Source organism: Castanea sativa, chromosome 7, assembly GCF_040712315.1.
Source record: "Castanea sativa cultivar Marrone di Chiusa Pesio chromosome 7, ASM4071231v1".
NCBI lineage: Eukaryota > Viridiplantae > Streptophyta > Magnoliopsida > Fagales > Fagaceae > Castanea > Castanea sativa.
Window position 1 is genome coordinate 41,926,903 of NC_134019.1, and position 16,664 is coordinate 41,943,566.

The window sequence follows — 16,664 nt, forward strand, 5'->3', positions numbered from 1 at the left end:
ACTTATTAATATTATTTTTTTTCTTAGTATACAATGAATAATTAAGCTTTCAATTTTTATATTATGTTTTTCTTTTTCTTTTAATTAATGATAAAGTCTAAAATCATGAATAATTTGTTCTGAATTAAGGTAATATTTTATGGTAAACTTTTATATTTATTATAATGCACATACATACATACATACATACATACATACATACATATATATATATAACGGTAAACTTGAAACGGTATACCGGTATTGACCGGTACCGAAATATATCGTTACACTGATCAAACTGATACAACCTTTGGTACGAGATTGACTCCTTTGATATTTAGTCTCTGATGGTTGAATAAGTGATTTAAAGAGAAATCTTTTATTTTATTTTTCTTAAATGGATATTCTACATATGAAGAGAGTTGTGAATGGATTTATTGTTGTATTCATAGAAACATCAACGAAAGAGGGTTATTTATACAAATATTTAGGGAGAAGTGTTATTTCAATCTCAAAGGAGAATGACCACCGCACACTTTTGGTGCGTTGGTCAGGGTGTGCAGTGGTCACTCCATAAGTATAAGTGCTTGTGGAGTGTGGGAGCAAGAGCCGAGATTCAAGTCTCTAGGAAGAAATTTTACACACATATACACTTAGATTAGGCTACAGCAGAAATTCTTTCTTATAAAAAAAAATCTCAAAGGAGAATGAGGTAATTTTCTTTAAAAAAAAAAAGAAATAACTCACGTTGCAAAAGTTTAGCATGTGTGTAATATTTTATATATTTTTGACTCAACAGTAGTTTAGACTTTAGATAGTTACTACAAGTGGATTACTATAATTTATATTTATATTACCTATCCTCCCAAGAAGTAATATTCTTTTTCAACTTTTTCTTTGGGGCCATCTAAACTAAAAAGATTGACCTGTACAGGGTATTATTAATGTGTGTGTCCCACTCAAGTGGTTTTAAATTATAGGGTTTCATTTAAAATCACACATAAAATATAAAGTTTAAAAAGTAATTTTCCCAAGTATTTTCAATCTGAATAGGGAAAGAGAATTTGAGATTCCCTTTTACTCCTATTTGTTTCAATAAATAAATAGCCTTTTAGTTTATATTTTACTTAGGCTGCCTCATTTGAAGAGTAATAAAAAGAAATGAATTGAAACAAAAGGCTTGTTAATTATTGTTAAAAAAAATGAAAGCCTTGTATATTAACTTTAACTTTATTTTCTTTTTCCTTTCCTTGAAATTTCAGAGTTTACGAACTCAAACATATAGATTAGGATATATCTCACTATCAATTATCAACCCTATCATATTCAAAAAAAATAAATAAATAAATAATCAACACTACCAATTAAAAACACTAATTAATTTCCACCCAAAAAAAAAAAAATTTGAAGCTCAAGTTATGTGGCTATCCTTTTCCATGATTTTTGTTTAGGCGGCCAAATGAAGCAAGACCTTGTTGACCGTGATTCTTAATAGTGGTGGACACGTTTGTTTTTGTCATTATCTCACTGCCAATGTCATTGCCTAACAAGCACAAAGAGTACCATAGCTTTCGGCTATAAAAAAAGATGTCTGCGACCTTTCTATCTGGGACCATAATATTCCCACGCTAGACTTAGAAAAAAAAAAACAGGGGATGGAAACAGTCAATAAAGTGAAATTTTAATTTAAGGTAAACATGAAATATTCATTGAAATAAGAAATCTAGAAACAAGTTACTAAAGGAGGAAATGAAGTCCTTCTTGATCATCCTATGAAGTGAGGAAAATTTTTGGTAAAGAAGAGATGGGGCTCATTTCCAAGCAAAAGAGTCCAACTAGCTACATTATAGGCAACAAAACTAGCTTCCCTAAAAATATGGTTTACAAACCACTCAAATAGTTCCATCTAGATTGATGGAAAGTAGAGTAACGACCCAAAATTAGCCAGTGGCAAAATCGTGATTATAGTCTCTCCTTCGCAGATTCCATGCTTATATGGCTTTCCTAATGCTAGCCTAGTTGCTTTAGCTTCTGCTTTCAAATTTCAAAAGGCCTTGATCTTCAATACATGTTTTCTCCTCACTAATTGCTACATCAAAATTCATTTTCACAAATGGGGCGAGGGAGGGTCTCAACTCTCAAACTAATTGTACATATACTAATGATGAAAATGAATTAAACATTAAAATTAAAACAAACAGGCTATAACTATTAAATAAACTATTTTCTTTATACTCTTATGGAAGTGAGATAATGTCTATAGGCATGAAGATTTTTTTTTTCTTTCTATTTTCACTAAATAAATTTTCTTTTGAAGACTTAATTTCTACATGTGATTAAGTAGATATGCTTCGTTTGTATAATTTAAAAATGACTATTTCAAAGGGTGCATATAATGAGTGCTCTATCTCTCTTCCTTTTTCTCCTTGGTTTGTCCTCATGGTCTCCTCCATACCAATCTCCCCAATTAGAATTCATTCTACATGGTTCTAATTAATTTTGGTCATAAAAATGATGAACTATGTGTAAAAATGTCATACTCATAACACGAGGACATTGCTGAAAGACTTTTCTTCATGAAGATATCACAAAGATATATGTAAAAAAGATGAACTATGTGTAAAATGTCATACTCACAACACGAGGCATTGCTAAAATAGGCACTTTATGAAGATATCACAAAGATATTTTTCATGTACGCGGAGTTGTGTTAGAACATTTGTAACTAGTGTTTTGGTCCTTTCGGAATTTAAAGATAAAAGAAACTTTGATCTTTATAAACATTTTAATGACCTCAATAAAAAATCTTGTCTCTACCAAACACCTTGAAATTTCTAAAAACATTTGTGAAATGTGAATTTGAGTCTTGGACGTCTCTATTAAAAAAAAAAAAAATACAATACAGTAATGGAAGCTATCAATAAGTTAAGGAAACAAAAATGTGAACCATCATTTTTCATATAAAATTGGCACATTAACATTTCAAGCTTGATGACATGTTCAAAAAATACAACACGATAATGAAAGCTATCAATAAGTTAAGGAAACAAAAATGTAAACCATCTTTTTTTCATATAAAATTGGTATGATTAACATCTCGAGGTGACTTTCACACCAATTGAGCTCACCAATGTTTTATTCTATAAATCTCTACGTCAACATTTATTTTATGATTACGTATAATCACATATTCACATATCATGGTTCTTATTATTTTTTCAACTAAGATTTGAAAATGTAGTAAACAAAAACCTCAATCATAAAAGAAAGTAGTTTTGAGTCTAAAATGTCAAATCAAACAAAGATCATCACATATGGTTAAAAATTATCATTGCTTCATTGAACGTGTTTTATGACTTCACTTTGGCTTCTTGTTTTATACTATTCATTTATAAATTAAAGTGAGAAACCTTAGTGATCACGTAACAGCATGTGGCACAGCCTTGAGCTTCTCAAACCCGCAACAGCCGGTCGAATTTTCTATCCCCACATTCTCAGCACCTAGTATATGACCGGATATCATGGGTTTCCCGCGAAATTTTGCCGGTTTGTTTAACGAACTCAATCACAAATCACTCCTATTTTCACGTACCCTCAAAAATATTTGCCCACTCTTTCGGGGAATTCACTCACTTACCGACACTTGCTTCTCCACAAAATCCAAAGCCACTTAATATTTTTATTTTTCAAATTTTTTTAATGAATACCCATTTGCTTGAATAAGCTTCATCGTCACCATAACACTCATATATTTTTAAACTTCTTAAAAAAAAAAAAATAAAATTAAGAATACACTCAACACAGCATCAAATTGTTAATTTATAGTATTATTTGAGAGACTTGAAATTTTAGTTTGCAGTAGTTGGCGGTATTTTCATATTTAAAACATGTTTTGCTCCAACAACATGTGGCCACATGACATGCAACTTTTAGGTACAACTTAATTGTCTTGTTTTGTTTATATTTTTGCTACAACTTTTTTATTTTTTTGGTGGGTAAAGACTTTAATGGTCAATGAAAGATCTTGTGAGTTATCCTGTAGTTTTTTTCGGATAGTTATAATATTATCTTTGATGGGATTTTTTTTAAATTTAAAATACTGATTGAGATCTGGTTGGTTTATACTTTATATGGTAGTAATATGTTGGCCTGCACCATTTATATTAGTCTAATGAAGCATTAGCTTTGTTATTGTAGATTGAGTTGAAAATGGAAGCTTTTTATTGCAGAGATTGAAGTGGCACAACATTCAAAAATAGTGACAAGAATATATTTGCTGAAGTTCTTCAATATTCAAGATGGAATAGGATTTATAAAAAGTTTTGACAGTGTGAAAGAGATTGTTTAGAGGGAAATAAAGAAAAATGTTAGTTGAGAAGGTGGTTAATGCTGTTGGGAAGAGAAATGTATTGGTTGGTATCCGTATTGACAGCCAGAGCAGAGAGCTGCTCAGCTGGGCTATTGTGAAAGTTGCTGAGCCTGGAGATTGTGTGGTTGCAGTTCATGTTTGTAGAAGTTCTGGTAATGCATGGAATTTGAAGTTTTATGTGTGTTTATAGCAATATGATATGATTTTCATGTGCTTCTTAATTCATATTTGTTACTTCTTTTGGCTCTAACACTATTCATTTCAATACAGACCGGGCTTCAAAAAACAAGAACTTGTTGGATGGTTATTTAGAAGTTTATGAGGAGCTATGTAATGCAAATAAGGTTAGTAATGCTTTATCAATTTTCACTTTCTGTTCATTCATTGAGATATACATGTGGCTCACCGTGACTAGCCTGAAGAGGATTCATAGCTGCTCCTAAAATTTTGTGACTAAGTTTTGGTTCTTCTTGTTGTTCATTCATTGGAATATTAAGGATTGATTATCATTTGGGATACTTGGTTTCAGGTTGATCTCAGTGGTCAAATCTTGACAGGAAGTTCAGCCCGAAGGGTTTTGGTGAGAGAGGCGAAGAGCTGTGCTGCTGTGGCTGTAGTTGTAGGGATAAGCAAGCACAGTGCTCTTGGGTAAGAGGGAGAGATAGGACTATAACTTTTGGATTGATTTTAGATTGTGTGAATCTTTTTTGATTACTCTAAACAGATTAGATTTTCAGGGGTTGGGCTTCCACTGCCAAATATTGTAGCAGGAGGCTGCCTTCAACAACCGATGTTTTGGCTATCCACAATGGGAAAATTGTGTTCAGAAGGTTCACCAATAATCAACTACCAGGTTTGGTATTTCTGTCCTGCTTAAAGTTCCATCTTTTAGATTATTGAGACACATAAGAGAGACATATAACAAGTTTGCTTTCAATTATGTCAGGTCTTATACTTAATGGGGATCCAAAGCCAAGTTTTAGTCTAATAAAAGTTCCGACTTTAGAAGATTACAAATCTGAATTTGGTGACTCAGAGGCAGAAACTGCATCAACCATTTCTGAGGTGGTACAAAACTCCAGAGATGGAGTTTTCAACTTTGCCTGTGACAGCAAAAGACTTTCTTTGAGATCAAATTCTCGATATGCAAGAGACCCTTTGGATTATAGGCCCGGTTGGCCATTACTTCGTAAAGCTAGTTCATCTATTCCACAAGCACCACTTGCTAGGAACATATCTGTGGTGCAATGGGTAATGACCTTACCAGATCGTTCCCCACAGCTAAGTCCTCAATGTTCAACTATTAAGGAAACCCCATTTGAAAGTGATATCAGTGTTAGTTTGGATGAGAATCCTAAGAATTGTTTGTCTGCATACGGTGAGCTACCGAAAGGTTGCAAATGGTTCAGTCATGAGGTTCTGAAAATGTCAACTTCTCAGTTTTCCTCAGGTGAGTAACTTTTATCCTGAGATTATTCTTGAAATCGTATTTATTCTTATTCTCTGACTAAATTTTTGCTTTTGTAACAGAAAATTTGATCAGCAAAGGAGGATGTAACCGTGTATATAAGGGGATTCTTCCAGAGGGCAAGGCAGTGGCAGTAAAGATTGTGAAATCAACCAAAGAAGCATGGAAGGATTTTGCCTATGAAGTGAACATCATCTCCTCACTGAAACATAAACACATCACACCCTTGATCGGTGTCTGCATCGAAGATAATGCTTTAATCTCAGTTTATGATTTCTTGTCTGAAGGAAGCTTAGAGGAAAACTTACACGGTAATGCTCAATAAGATTTATCATTTATGCCTTCTAAATTTTTTTTTTCTTTCACTTGCTAAAGATTCACCATACTAATATGAGTTAATATGTGATATAGGTAAAAACAAAGATAAGTCTGTATTATCATGGCATGTGAGGTTTAATATAGCAGTTGGGATTGCTGAAGCTCTTAATTACCTACATAATGAATGTTCTCAGCCTGTTATTCATAGAGATGTCAAGTCTTCAAATATTCTTCTCTCCATTGGATTTGAACCACAGGTATTACTCTAGCTTTACCTTTTCTAGGTACAACCGTACTTTTACCCAGTTAATTTTTAAGCCAAATAAACCAATGAAAATAATTTATACCAGACCAGCACTGACACGTGTGGTAATTAGAAATAATAAATCGTCACAAAAGAATGATATGATTAATTGTTGTTGCTGTGTGACAGTTATCTGATTTTGGACTTTCGATGTGGGGACCAACAAATTCAACATTTGTGACTCAGAGCGATGTAGTAGGAACATTTGGTTATATTGCTCCTGAATATTTCATGTATGGGAAAGTAAGTGACAAGATTGATGTTTATGCCTTTGGTGTGGTGCTTCTTGAATTGTTATCAGGAAGAGAACCAATTGGCTTAGAAAATCCCAAAGGACAAGAGAGCTTGGTCATTTGGGTAAGAGCCTCCTCCATAAATAGAATTTTGCATGTGCTAATTATGTGAGTGTTATGCTTGTGAATAACATTTAATATGATGATTTCAGGCAAAGCCAAAGATAGAGAGTGGAGATATAAAAAGTATGTTGGATCCAAAATTGGATGGAAAATATGATGAGACTCAGGTTCAGAGAATGGTTCTTGCAGCAACCCTCTGCACCACAAGGGCAGCTCGGCTTCGCCCTAAAATGAGCCAGGTAATTATATTGCAATACTGAAGTTGTCATACCATAGATGTCGTGTATATACTATATTCTAAGGACAAGTTTTCTTTAATATTAGAGTGAGAGCTAATTGAACTTTTAACTTCCTTACTTTCCAGATACTGAAGCTGCTAAAAGGGGATATATATGTTGAAGAATGGTTGAACTCCCAAAATGGTAATCTAAAGGATTCAGAAAACCAGGACAACAATGATGATGAGGTTTATCCAAATTCTAGTCCAGAGTTACATTTGAGTCTTGCATTGCTTGATGTTGAAGATGATAACACATCTGATAGTAGTGCTGAGCGCAGCAATATTAGGTCTTTGGAAGAATACTTGAAAGGACGATGCAGCAGATCTTCCAGCTTTGACTAGCTTTAGTTATAGTCTCCCAAATAGTTTCACCTTTATCAAACACAAATTTGCTTCATACTTTTGACTTTTTCAGATGTGTAGTTTGTAATTGTACAGTTGAGGAAAAGAATGTTGGCACCCTACAGTGAGGTGTTGTAAATTGTAAAAATCCCATTTAATCGTTCTTTTGCAACAATTCCATGCTGCAAAATGTTCAGACAACATTCTGGACCTTGTGATGCTTAATAGCCAACTACATCTTGTTGAAGAAGGGCGAACTTACTTCTGTGCAAGTTTGATTAGATACAAATGGTTACAAACCTATAGTAACTATAAATGGCACCAACATATGTAAGTAAATAAGGCTTTGAGTATTTGCTTTAATGGTAACCAGAATTGGCAGTACAAAGATGCTACAAAATTGATATATGTCGGCAAAGCCAACAAAGGGATGATTGAGATTTCTTCCTTAATTTGCGGTAAATAAACTCAGATGCAAACTGCAAAGATATAAATTGCAATGGCAAAAGACAAATAACAGCAATAATAAATTCAAATCCAAAGTTAAAGAGATTTCAGGACAATGAACCACATTGTATTTTTTCTGGTTTTATGAATTCAAGTACAAGACTGGACTAAGATTTAATAAAGGTTACTCCCGCAAAATTAGCTGACCAACAGGGTAGCTGTCTCTGTGGAGGTTTTTGGTGAATTACCTGAGATCACATAAACAATGGCTCAAGTTAGCCAGTCTACACACAGAAATTGTATCCTTGACAGTGTGATGGGGAGCTCTACCATACCATGTCCATGAAATCAAATTCTGCTTCAGCATCTGTTTCCAGTTCCACAATCATGTTTCTTGTACTTGCAAGGCAATAATCAACCAGCTTAAATGGCCATAATTCTGCCATTAGAATACTGTCCTCATCAATGTTGCAAGTGTAACCATAAATCAACATCCCCGCTTCATCCCTAATTATGCTAGCAGCACCTGGAGGTTAATTTGAGCACTATGTAGTCACCTTGAAAAAAATGCAACTACAAAAAATCACATTAGAGAACACAAATGCAGGTAAGCCTGTTCTCAGTTTGATCACTTGAAAGACTGGTAGAAAGATTTCAAACCCGACCACAGACAACAAAATTTTCATATAACTCGTAGTCCGATATAATGCTTCCATTTACATTTTCAAAACAGTACTGTATATGGCAAAGCATATATGTCAACCTCAGGCAAATAGTGAGCATGAGGGTATAGGATGCAACTTCCATGACAGAAGTCATAACTGCAAGTGTTAGTTTTTTGAATCATGTCATTTCTGGGCTGCCCTCTCTGAAAGAGCCACTCTTGATCATCAAACTTAGAGTGCTCATTCTGTAAAGGAGGGGGAACCCAATTCACAATTATGACTCTATATTGTGTTTCCATCTGCAGTGACCAACTTTCAGACAAGCTCAATGCTGGAGCTGTTTCAGCCTTCTCATCAGAGACAACCTCAGTTGAAAAAGGGGAAAGGCACATCTCTCTGGTAGTTCGAGAAGCCATTTCCTGGGCAGTTGTGGGTAAACCAGATGTAGAACAAAATTTATCTTTGCTGAGTCTAGGATCCATTTCAAACTCCTGTTGGACAAGTGTATCCGTACATGTGGGAGTAGAACAAGCTGGTTTGCTGGACAATACAGCTTGATCCTCATGCTTTTGCTTTTGAAAGTTAAAATGACTTTCTGTAGTAAAAACATGGTGACAAATATAAGTATCTGAGAAAATGTGACAAACCTAAGAAGCAAATTGACTTCCTAAGAAAGGACTAATGTATACAGACATACCATGGTTATGGCTGGCATTGGGAGAACATTTGACCCTTTTCCTCTTAATGTTATTGCTATTGTCAGAGGAATCATAGATGAACTCAGAAATCGTGGGCTGTTCAAGCTCTTCAGTAAGACTGCTAGTCTCCAATCCTTGTGCTTCATATTTCCTTCCCTTTTCATTGTCACCCTTTTCCCAACTTCTCTTTTTACTGCCGTCTTTGTTCCTATTTTGCTGATTCTGCATTTCCTGCCCAACCTCACCATCTTCCCTTCTTCTCTTCTCCTCTTTCTTCCTCCTCCTCTTCTCCCTCTTCCTCCTTCTCTTCTCCTTCTTTCTCCTCCTCTTCTCTTTCTTCCTTTCCTTCTCAGCCTCTACCCTTTCTCTGTTGAGCTTCAGAGTAGAAAAGAAAAATAATCATTTTGGGATAAGCTAAACAAGTAGTCAAGAAAAAAAGCAGTATCATGCTAATTCATTGATTCCCATAATTTAGTGACTCCAATGACATGTATTGGCAATAGTTTCATAAATATTCCTTAATTTAAAAACAACAACATATGCTTCCTTTTCTGAACATGCATTCCCTCTTAAACAATATTCATTATTCAGTTTTCTCCCTGTCACCTCTGAACGATATTTCTGCAATCAACTAAATAGTTTCCAAAAAATCCTTAAGCATAACAGTCTCCTGATTTAGGACTAGTTACTATTACTTCAAATTCAAGAACATCAACTGTACAACTTTCTGCCATTATTCATGCTATAAATGAAAAATCTTTAAAAGCATAGAGATCATGGTAATATTTAAATTTGAGAAGTCCGATTGACTAAACTAAAACAAAGATGTAATTTATCTCATGTTGAAGGTTACAAGAAACTGCATGGTGTTTTAGAGGAAATATGACCCTATAGAGGGCAAAATTTTCATGTGAAGGGGGGAGCACATTCCGAGATCATTCAGAATCTAATTTGGGCATAACCTTAGTAAATATATTCCCTCTTTGATAAAATGCAACAATTGCTCCCTCAACTACCAAGAAATGCAGCACACAGTTACATTTGGGCCCAAACAACCAAACTCAAATCACAAGACAGAAAACCATATGCATTATCCCCGCATAGAATCCCATCAAACCATTTATAGAACAAAACATGAGCCTCTTTCCTTCTCCATATTAACACATTGTCACATGATCACAATTCATTAATATAACTTAGAACTATCTTCAATCACAAATAACACCAAATCAAACATCAAGCAAGAACAAAAAAAAAAGGTACTATTATTCATGGGCTCCTCTACTTCACGCACTCTTATTCATTAAAAAAAAGGGTACTATTTCACCATATACACATGCCATGAAAGATAATTAACTCCCCATTTAGCTCAAGATATGAAGTGACAATATAGCAGTAGTAACAGAATATAAATTGCTCAAACAAACAAACCTTAATCAGTTCCATAAGAGCCTCGCCACTCTCACCGTTCCACACATACCCTGGTGGAGGAAAGGGTATGCACCGAGACATTGGTCTTAAAACTCGAAGAATAAAACAAACCCCCCTTCAAGCTCTTAGTTTTCAAAGACTACAAAACAAAAAACTGTTATGTTCACAACCCAAAAATGTCCAAACACTACGTTTTTCAACAGAAACAACAACAAAAAACCAAGTCTCTTTGCCCCCTCTTCTCTGGGTGTGATATTTTTGTCTCCAAAGTTCACCAAGTTTTTGTCTTTTCTCGTTTTCAAATTCTGGGTTGCCTTTGTTTTCAACTATGGCAGAAGAGATAAACCAAGAACCATAAAAACTAGAGTTCTGATTGTTCCGGAGGTTTTGGTATGGTTGAAGGGACTGAGAGAGAGAGGAGGGGGACAGTTTAGGAGGGTGGATTTGCCTGAATCTTTTCTGGTTGATGTAGTTCCCGCGTTGTGGATTCTTTACTTTCTGGTCCTCTTCTTCTCTATATTAACAAATTTGTCTCTCCTATATGTATGTACACATAAACTCAATTAAAAAAAAAAAAAATTCAACACAATAAATTTTTATTTAATGATTATTTTGAAAATTCTAGAATTTGGATTAAATTTTTCTTTCTATATTTTTCATACTTACAAAATTTAAAATATTAGATATTCTAGATAATTATCCTATCTATAAATGGTTTAAATTTTAGGTTTTTTTTTTTTTTTAGAAGTGTAATATCACTTTTACTACATGCACCACTAATATAACTTATCTTATGCACCAATTAAAAAAAGAGCAACATCATTATCGTATTTTTTTTTTTTTTGAGAAGAACATCACTATCATAATTAGAATATCAATTTTACTAGTTATATCACATATTTCATTTTAATTATGCACCAATCAAAATGAATGGATATATATATTCAAAAAATATATATATATAAAGCATGAGTGTATAGACATTCAAATTTGGTTTGAATAGCTAAATTTTAGTGATTTATATTTTTATTTATTCTAAAACTTCATTTTAAACCCTATAGAGTGTAATAAATTAAATCCTAAAATTTTCAAAATAAATTAAATTTTGAAGTTTTAAAAAGTATCAAATTTAATTATATAGTTTCAAAAGCAACATATTAAATCCTAGATATTATATATCCACTTAAGTTTGCTGGAATTTTATTTGTTACTTTTTTTACGCAGTTATTTTTATAAGATTTAATTTATTACTTTTAAACTGATTTAAAATGATTTTTCCCTTATTGTATTTATATGTTATGTGATAGATATGTTGTTGTATATGACTGATAAGAGGACAAAAATTTACTTTTCTAGACAAAATATTGCTCAAATATATAATATACGAGAGAATGGTCTAATTTACAACAAAACTTTACCATTATACACCCAAAAAAAAAAAAATATTGTGATCGGTCAACTTTATTGGACACTACACTCTTTCATTTATAGGGAGAATGTCTATGCATTACCAAGTAATTTGAAGGAATCTTCTCAAAAAATATAAATAATAATTTCAAGGAATGAGGCGAATAAATAATTTTCTTAATGTATAACTAAAAGGGGAAAAAATATGCATTACCAAACTAACCTTTAATTTTATATGATGAATGGTTTATGATCCTTTCGACTACATTTGTTTTTATCTTTGAAGAGATATTTTATAAATATTATCCTAATTTCACTTTCCCATCACATTGAAGTTGTGACTACATCACATTTAAATTTTGGGATCGAGTTTTGTTTAAAAGACCCATTCATGGACCCCTTCATGAAAGTGCCACATTAATTGGAGGTCATGCTATTTGCATAGGAAACAAATGGGACAGATGAGAGTAATTAATTTTTATTTTTATTTTTCTATATTAAACTATAGCATGTTAATTGGGGGTCATGCTATTTATATAGAAAATAAATGTGGAACAAATGTGAGGAATAATTGGTTTATCCTATAAGAAAGTTTGGCATGATTCACCAAGCATTTTGGAAGAGGTTCATTGGTTTGAGGTAGAGTTGCTTCTTTAACAGAATTTGGACTTGTCAAAATGGATAAACACCAAAGATTTTGTAATCTGCATTAGCACAAGAAGGTGCTTAGAATTTAGATGGATAAGAACCAAGAATTAAGTGATGCAGATGGGAAGGGTACATTATTTTTAATAAAAAAAAATTGAGAACCATATATTTCTATGTTTGGCTATTACACGTATCTCAGCCTAACTATTAACCAAGCAAGAAGATAAACCAAACTATATGTTTCCAATTTAATGGTGATGACAATGTTACTTAACCAATTAGAGAATCATAATTTTTATGCCTCTCTGATCCCCAAATTAAAAAGAAAAAAAAAATGCCATGTTTTTTAATAATATGGTTGAGTTGTTGACAAATCAGTCATCTTTCATACGTGACACAATGATCCATTCTTGAAGCAAACCGCCATTATGATCTTATTCCTTTAGCTTGTAGATTAGCGTTCTTTCCAAGCAACTAAAAAAACATGAATGGTTGAACTTGAATTCATGTTGGTACTTGCCGTTTGGGACAAGTTTGCTTTTTAGTCAAGTTTAAGAGTTTAAGAGGCCCAAACCCAAAACTTCACTTGTTAAATGATTTGGACTAGTAGGGACTTGGAATTTCATTTGTTAATTTCATTAAGCTCAACGTAAAATTTATATCTACAAGTAGCTCCTTAAATCCACAAGAAAAAACTCTAGAATCTACTAGAATTTTTTTAACGAAAAAAAATCAATTTAATTATTGGAAGGGAATTGTTTATTTCGGCTTTACAAATTGCAAACTTATTTAAAGGCTTAAAAAAAAAACGTTTTCCTAAGTAAAGGTCTAAACTGATTTTAATGGATAATATAATAGTATCATAAATTCATAATATATATATATATATATATATATATATATATATATATATATATATATAAAGCTAAAGTTGAAAGAAAATTTAATTATATTTTCAATTAGAGTCTAATTTTGCATCATATGTCCATATAATTTTTTTATAAACTTTTGTGCCAAGTAAATTATTAATGCAAAAGCCAAAATGTAAAAAATTAAAAGGTTTGGTTTGACTTTAAAAAAATAAAAGAAAGGTTTAAAGAATTTTTTATTAAGTGAACTTCACAATAAATTGTTTATTTCGGCTTTACAAATTGCAAACTTATTTAAAGGCTTAAAAAAAACATTTTCCTAAGTAAAGGTCTAAAACTGATTTTAATGGATAATATAATAGTATCATAAATTCATAATATATATATATATATATATATATATATATATATAAAAGCTAAAGTTGAAAGAAAATTTAATTATATTTTCAATTAGAGTCTAATTTTGCATCATATGTCCATATAATTTTTTTATAAACTTTTGTGCTAAGTAAAAAATTAATGCAAAAGCTAAAATGTAAAAAATTAAAAGGTTTGGTTTGACTTTGACAAGAAAAGAGAAAAGAAAAGAAAGGTTTAAAGAATTTTTTATTAAGTGAACTTCACAATAAATCATTTTTAACGGTTACCTTACATTACCCGAAAGAAAAAACTTATATTTTATTTCCCATAAGATATTATTCAGGTAAAATTTGCTGAATAGTATATTTTTAGAAAATTTTTAGATAAATAACATGCATTTTAAGTTATTTAGACATATAAACTGTTTTTACAACTCTCAAAATCAAGTTTATCAAACTCGAATTCCAATTTGATACGATGAAGATTGATTAAGAAAAAAGAAAAAAAGGAAAAGGAAGCCATCATAATCATGCCCCATGTTTGCATCATTCAAGATTCTGCAATATATTTCCACGTGTTAGTCCAATAAAGAAGAGAACTAAAACAACTCAAATTCTTGTTCATGATAACAAGTATGGATGAGCACCTGTAGTGTTCTTTATTGGACTGACACGTGGGAATATATTGGAGAATTTTGAATGATGCAAACAAACAAATACACTCTAAAAAGTTTTCTATCCCATTTTTTCTCTAAAGTTTTTCATCTACCCTATTTCACCTTTAAACAAACACATCTTTAAATAATAATACTAGAAATTTCTAACCAAACGGACTCCAAAGGTTTGGAATTGGGATTTGGAATGCGTGCTAGTGAGAGATTTAAGGGTTTGTTTGGATACCGTTTATTTTGCCGAAAACTGAAAACACTGTAGCAAAGTAATTTTTAAATTTATAAATAGTATTATGGGATCTAATTTTAAAGTTTTTTTTTTCTTTTTCTGAATAAAGTACTTGTGGGTTCGTTCTAAAAAAAGTACTTGTAGATCTCGTGAAAAGTGTACGGGACCCACTGAACAATGCATAGTCCCACGTGAAGTTCTTCTTTAAAAAAATAATAATAATAAAAATAAGGCCAAAACGCAGAAGCGCTGATAAATAACAGCTGTATCCAAATGAGTACTCAGACTTCGGATTGTTAAGTTTGGTCATACGGGCTATTCTATTAGCTTAAATTTCTCTACCTGATTTGGGGTGGGCTTCAACCTTTGGGTCATTACTCATTAGTTCAACAGAAGCCAATCCATCCATAATTTTTTTTAATAATCTTCTACTATATACTAAAACATTTTCAAATAAAAATAAGAGAGAGAGACCTGCAAAGGAAGATCTAAACCTGTGCATGTGGATATGGGTTCTAATTAGTTCAACTGGTAAAGTCTCTGATGGTTGTATAAAAGATCTGGGGTTCAACTCCTACTTACACCAAAAACTGATTGGTGTCTTGGTCTGATGATAAAGAGCTATCATCAGAAGAGGACGTCATATGTTAAAACTCTCTAAAAAAACTTGTGCATGTGGATTCTGAACTTCTACCCCGTTGGACTTATGAGATGAAAGTTTCAAGAACACTCATCAAGGTCTTTATGTGTTTCACAGACCCTCAAGAAAATTCCCTCATATCCAGTGATGCCGCCCAACCCAGGCATCAACAACAGCCATCTGTTTCCAGCATATACCAAAAAAGAAAATGTGACTTTTAAAGAATGTGAAGTATGAAGAAATCAGCTACAAGTTGTCACCAAATTGAAGACAATTCTTAAGAGATCAGTGACTTACCATGCTTTATCAGTTATTCTAAAACTGTTAAGAAAAGAGAAGGGTGGGTTGCAATATGAACAAAATGGACGCTGGGCTAATAGGCTTTTTTTTTTTTTGTTTGCTTCAGAGCTTAGATGCTCCTTGTTATGATATATTGATTCATGCTGGTTTCTTATTCAAAATTCTATAATTTGTTAAAAAGTTTATAGTGTAAAGTATTGTCCATCATATTTATTTCTTGTTAGACTAAAACTAATCATACAGTAATATAGATGCAAATTGACACCTTGCAGTGATTGTAGTTTGAGATTCTTATAGTAATTAAGAACTAATTCCCACCACTGACATGTTGATTAACTAAAAGATTATTTTCGATGACATTTTCTTGCATTTGACTCATGGATTTTTTTTTAAATGTCTTTTTTTTCTTCTTTTGCTGGGATGAGACCAGTGTTCTTGTTTTGAAAAGGGTTGCCTATTACAGCATAAGTAATTATTATATTTTACGTGTATGTGGGGCAAATGCTACGTTTATGTGCAATTAGATATAAATAGTTCTAATACCACATAATTTGTCATAATTTTTGCCACAACTATCTTACATGTCAAATTGTGACTAGCTGCCTTTCGCATTTACATGAACCCACCACTTTTTCTCTACTATTCACTGTCTGCCACTTGGACAGGTGTAGCACAAGCTGTGCCATTTTATGTAGTCTTATAAATTCCTTGATGAAGTACTTAAAACTTGGTCTATTTGAAATCATTGTGGATATCAAGTGATGTAAGGCTACATTGAAATCTTCTACTTTTTTTTAATATGTTTAAAGTTTATTGAACTATCTAGTGATGTGAAGCTACGATGAATTGAATTAGAAGCTATCTTTATTTAGTGGCTAGTT

General features: G+C 32.4%; 2 protein-coding genes across 2 annotated transcripts; one reads left to right on the forward strand and one right to left on the reverse strand.

Annotated features, from left to right (window-relative positions):
- Nucleotides 1–3,966: 3,966 nt before the first annotated feature.
- LOC142644618 (protein kinase STUNTED) lies at nucleotides 3,967–7,708 on the forward strand. Its single transcript, XM_075819197.1, has 10 exons — nucleotides 3,967–4,503; nucleotides 4,622–4,695; nucleotides 4,881–4,999; nucleotides 5,089–5,204; nucleotides 5,298–5,801; nucleotides 5,882–6,130; nucleotides 6,231–6,394; nucleotides 6,571–6,798; nucleotides 6,887–7,036; nucleotides 7,162–7,708. Exons 1-10 carry the CDS (start codon nucleotides 4,347–4,349, stop codon nucleotides 7,417–7,419), a joined length of 2,019 nt encoding a protein of 672 aa, XP_075675312.1. The 5' UTR covers nucleotides 3,967–4,346; the 3' UTR covers nucleotides 7,420–7,708.
- Nucleotides 7,709–8,447: 739 nt separating this feature from the next.
- Nucleotides 8,448–11,167, reverse strand: LOC142644619 (uncharacterized). The gene is made up of 3 exons (XM_075819198.1): nucleotides 10,661–11,167; nucleotides 9,229–9,604; nucleotides 8,448–9,126 (listed from the first exon to the last, which is right to left on the reverse strand). Exons 1-3 carry the CDS (start codon nucleotides 10,739–10,741, stop codon nucleotides 8,591–8,593), a joined length of 993 nt encoding a protein of 330 aa, XP_075675313.1. The 5' UTR covers nucleotides 10,742–11,167; the 3' UTR covers nucleotides 8,448–8,590.
- Between the last annotated feature and the right edge of the window lie 5,497 nt (nucleotides 11,168–16,664).

Excerpts from the sequence above, each read along its gene's own strand:
- LOC142644618 (XM_075819197.1), top strand. The coding sequence starts at position 4,347 with ATGTTAGTTGAGAAGGTGGTTAATGCTGTTGGGAAGAGAAATGTATTG. Across the intron at positions 5,000-5,088 it reads AGCAAGCACAGTGCTCTTGG|GGGTTGGGCTTCCACTGCCA; the intron begins GTAAGAGGGAGA and ends TTAGATTTTCAG. Across the intron at positions 7,037-7,161 it reads TTCGCCCTAAAATGAGCCAG|ATACTGAAGCTGCTAAAAGG; the intron begins GTAATTATATTG and ends CTTACTTTCCAG.
- LOC142644619 (XM_075819198.1), bottom strand. The coding sequence starts at position 10,741 with ATGTCTCGGTGCATACCCTTTCCTCCACCAGGGTATGTGTGGAACGGT. Across the intron at positions 9,605-10,660 it reads CTCTTATGGAACTGATTAAG|CTCAACAGAGAAAGGGTAGA; the intron begins GTTTGTTTGTTT and ends TCTACTCTGAAG. Across the intron at positions 9,127-9,228 it reads CAATGCCAGCCATAACCATG|AAAGTCATTTTAACTTTCAA; the intron begins GTATGTCTGTAT and ends TTTTTACTACAG.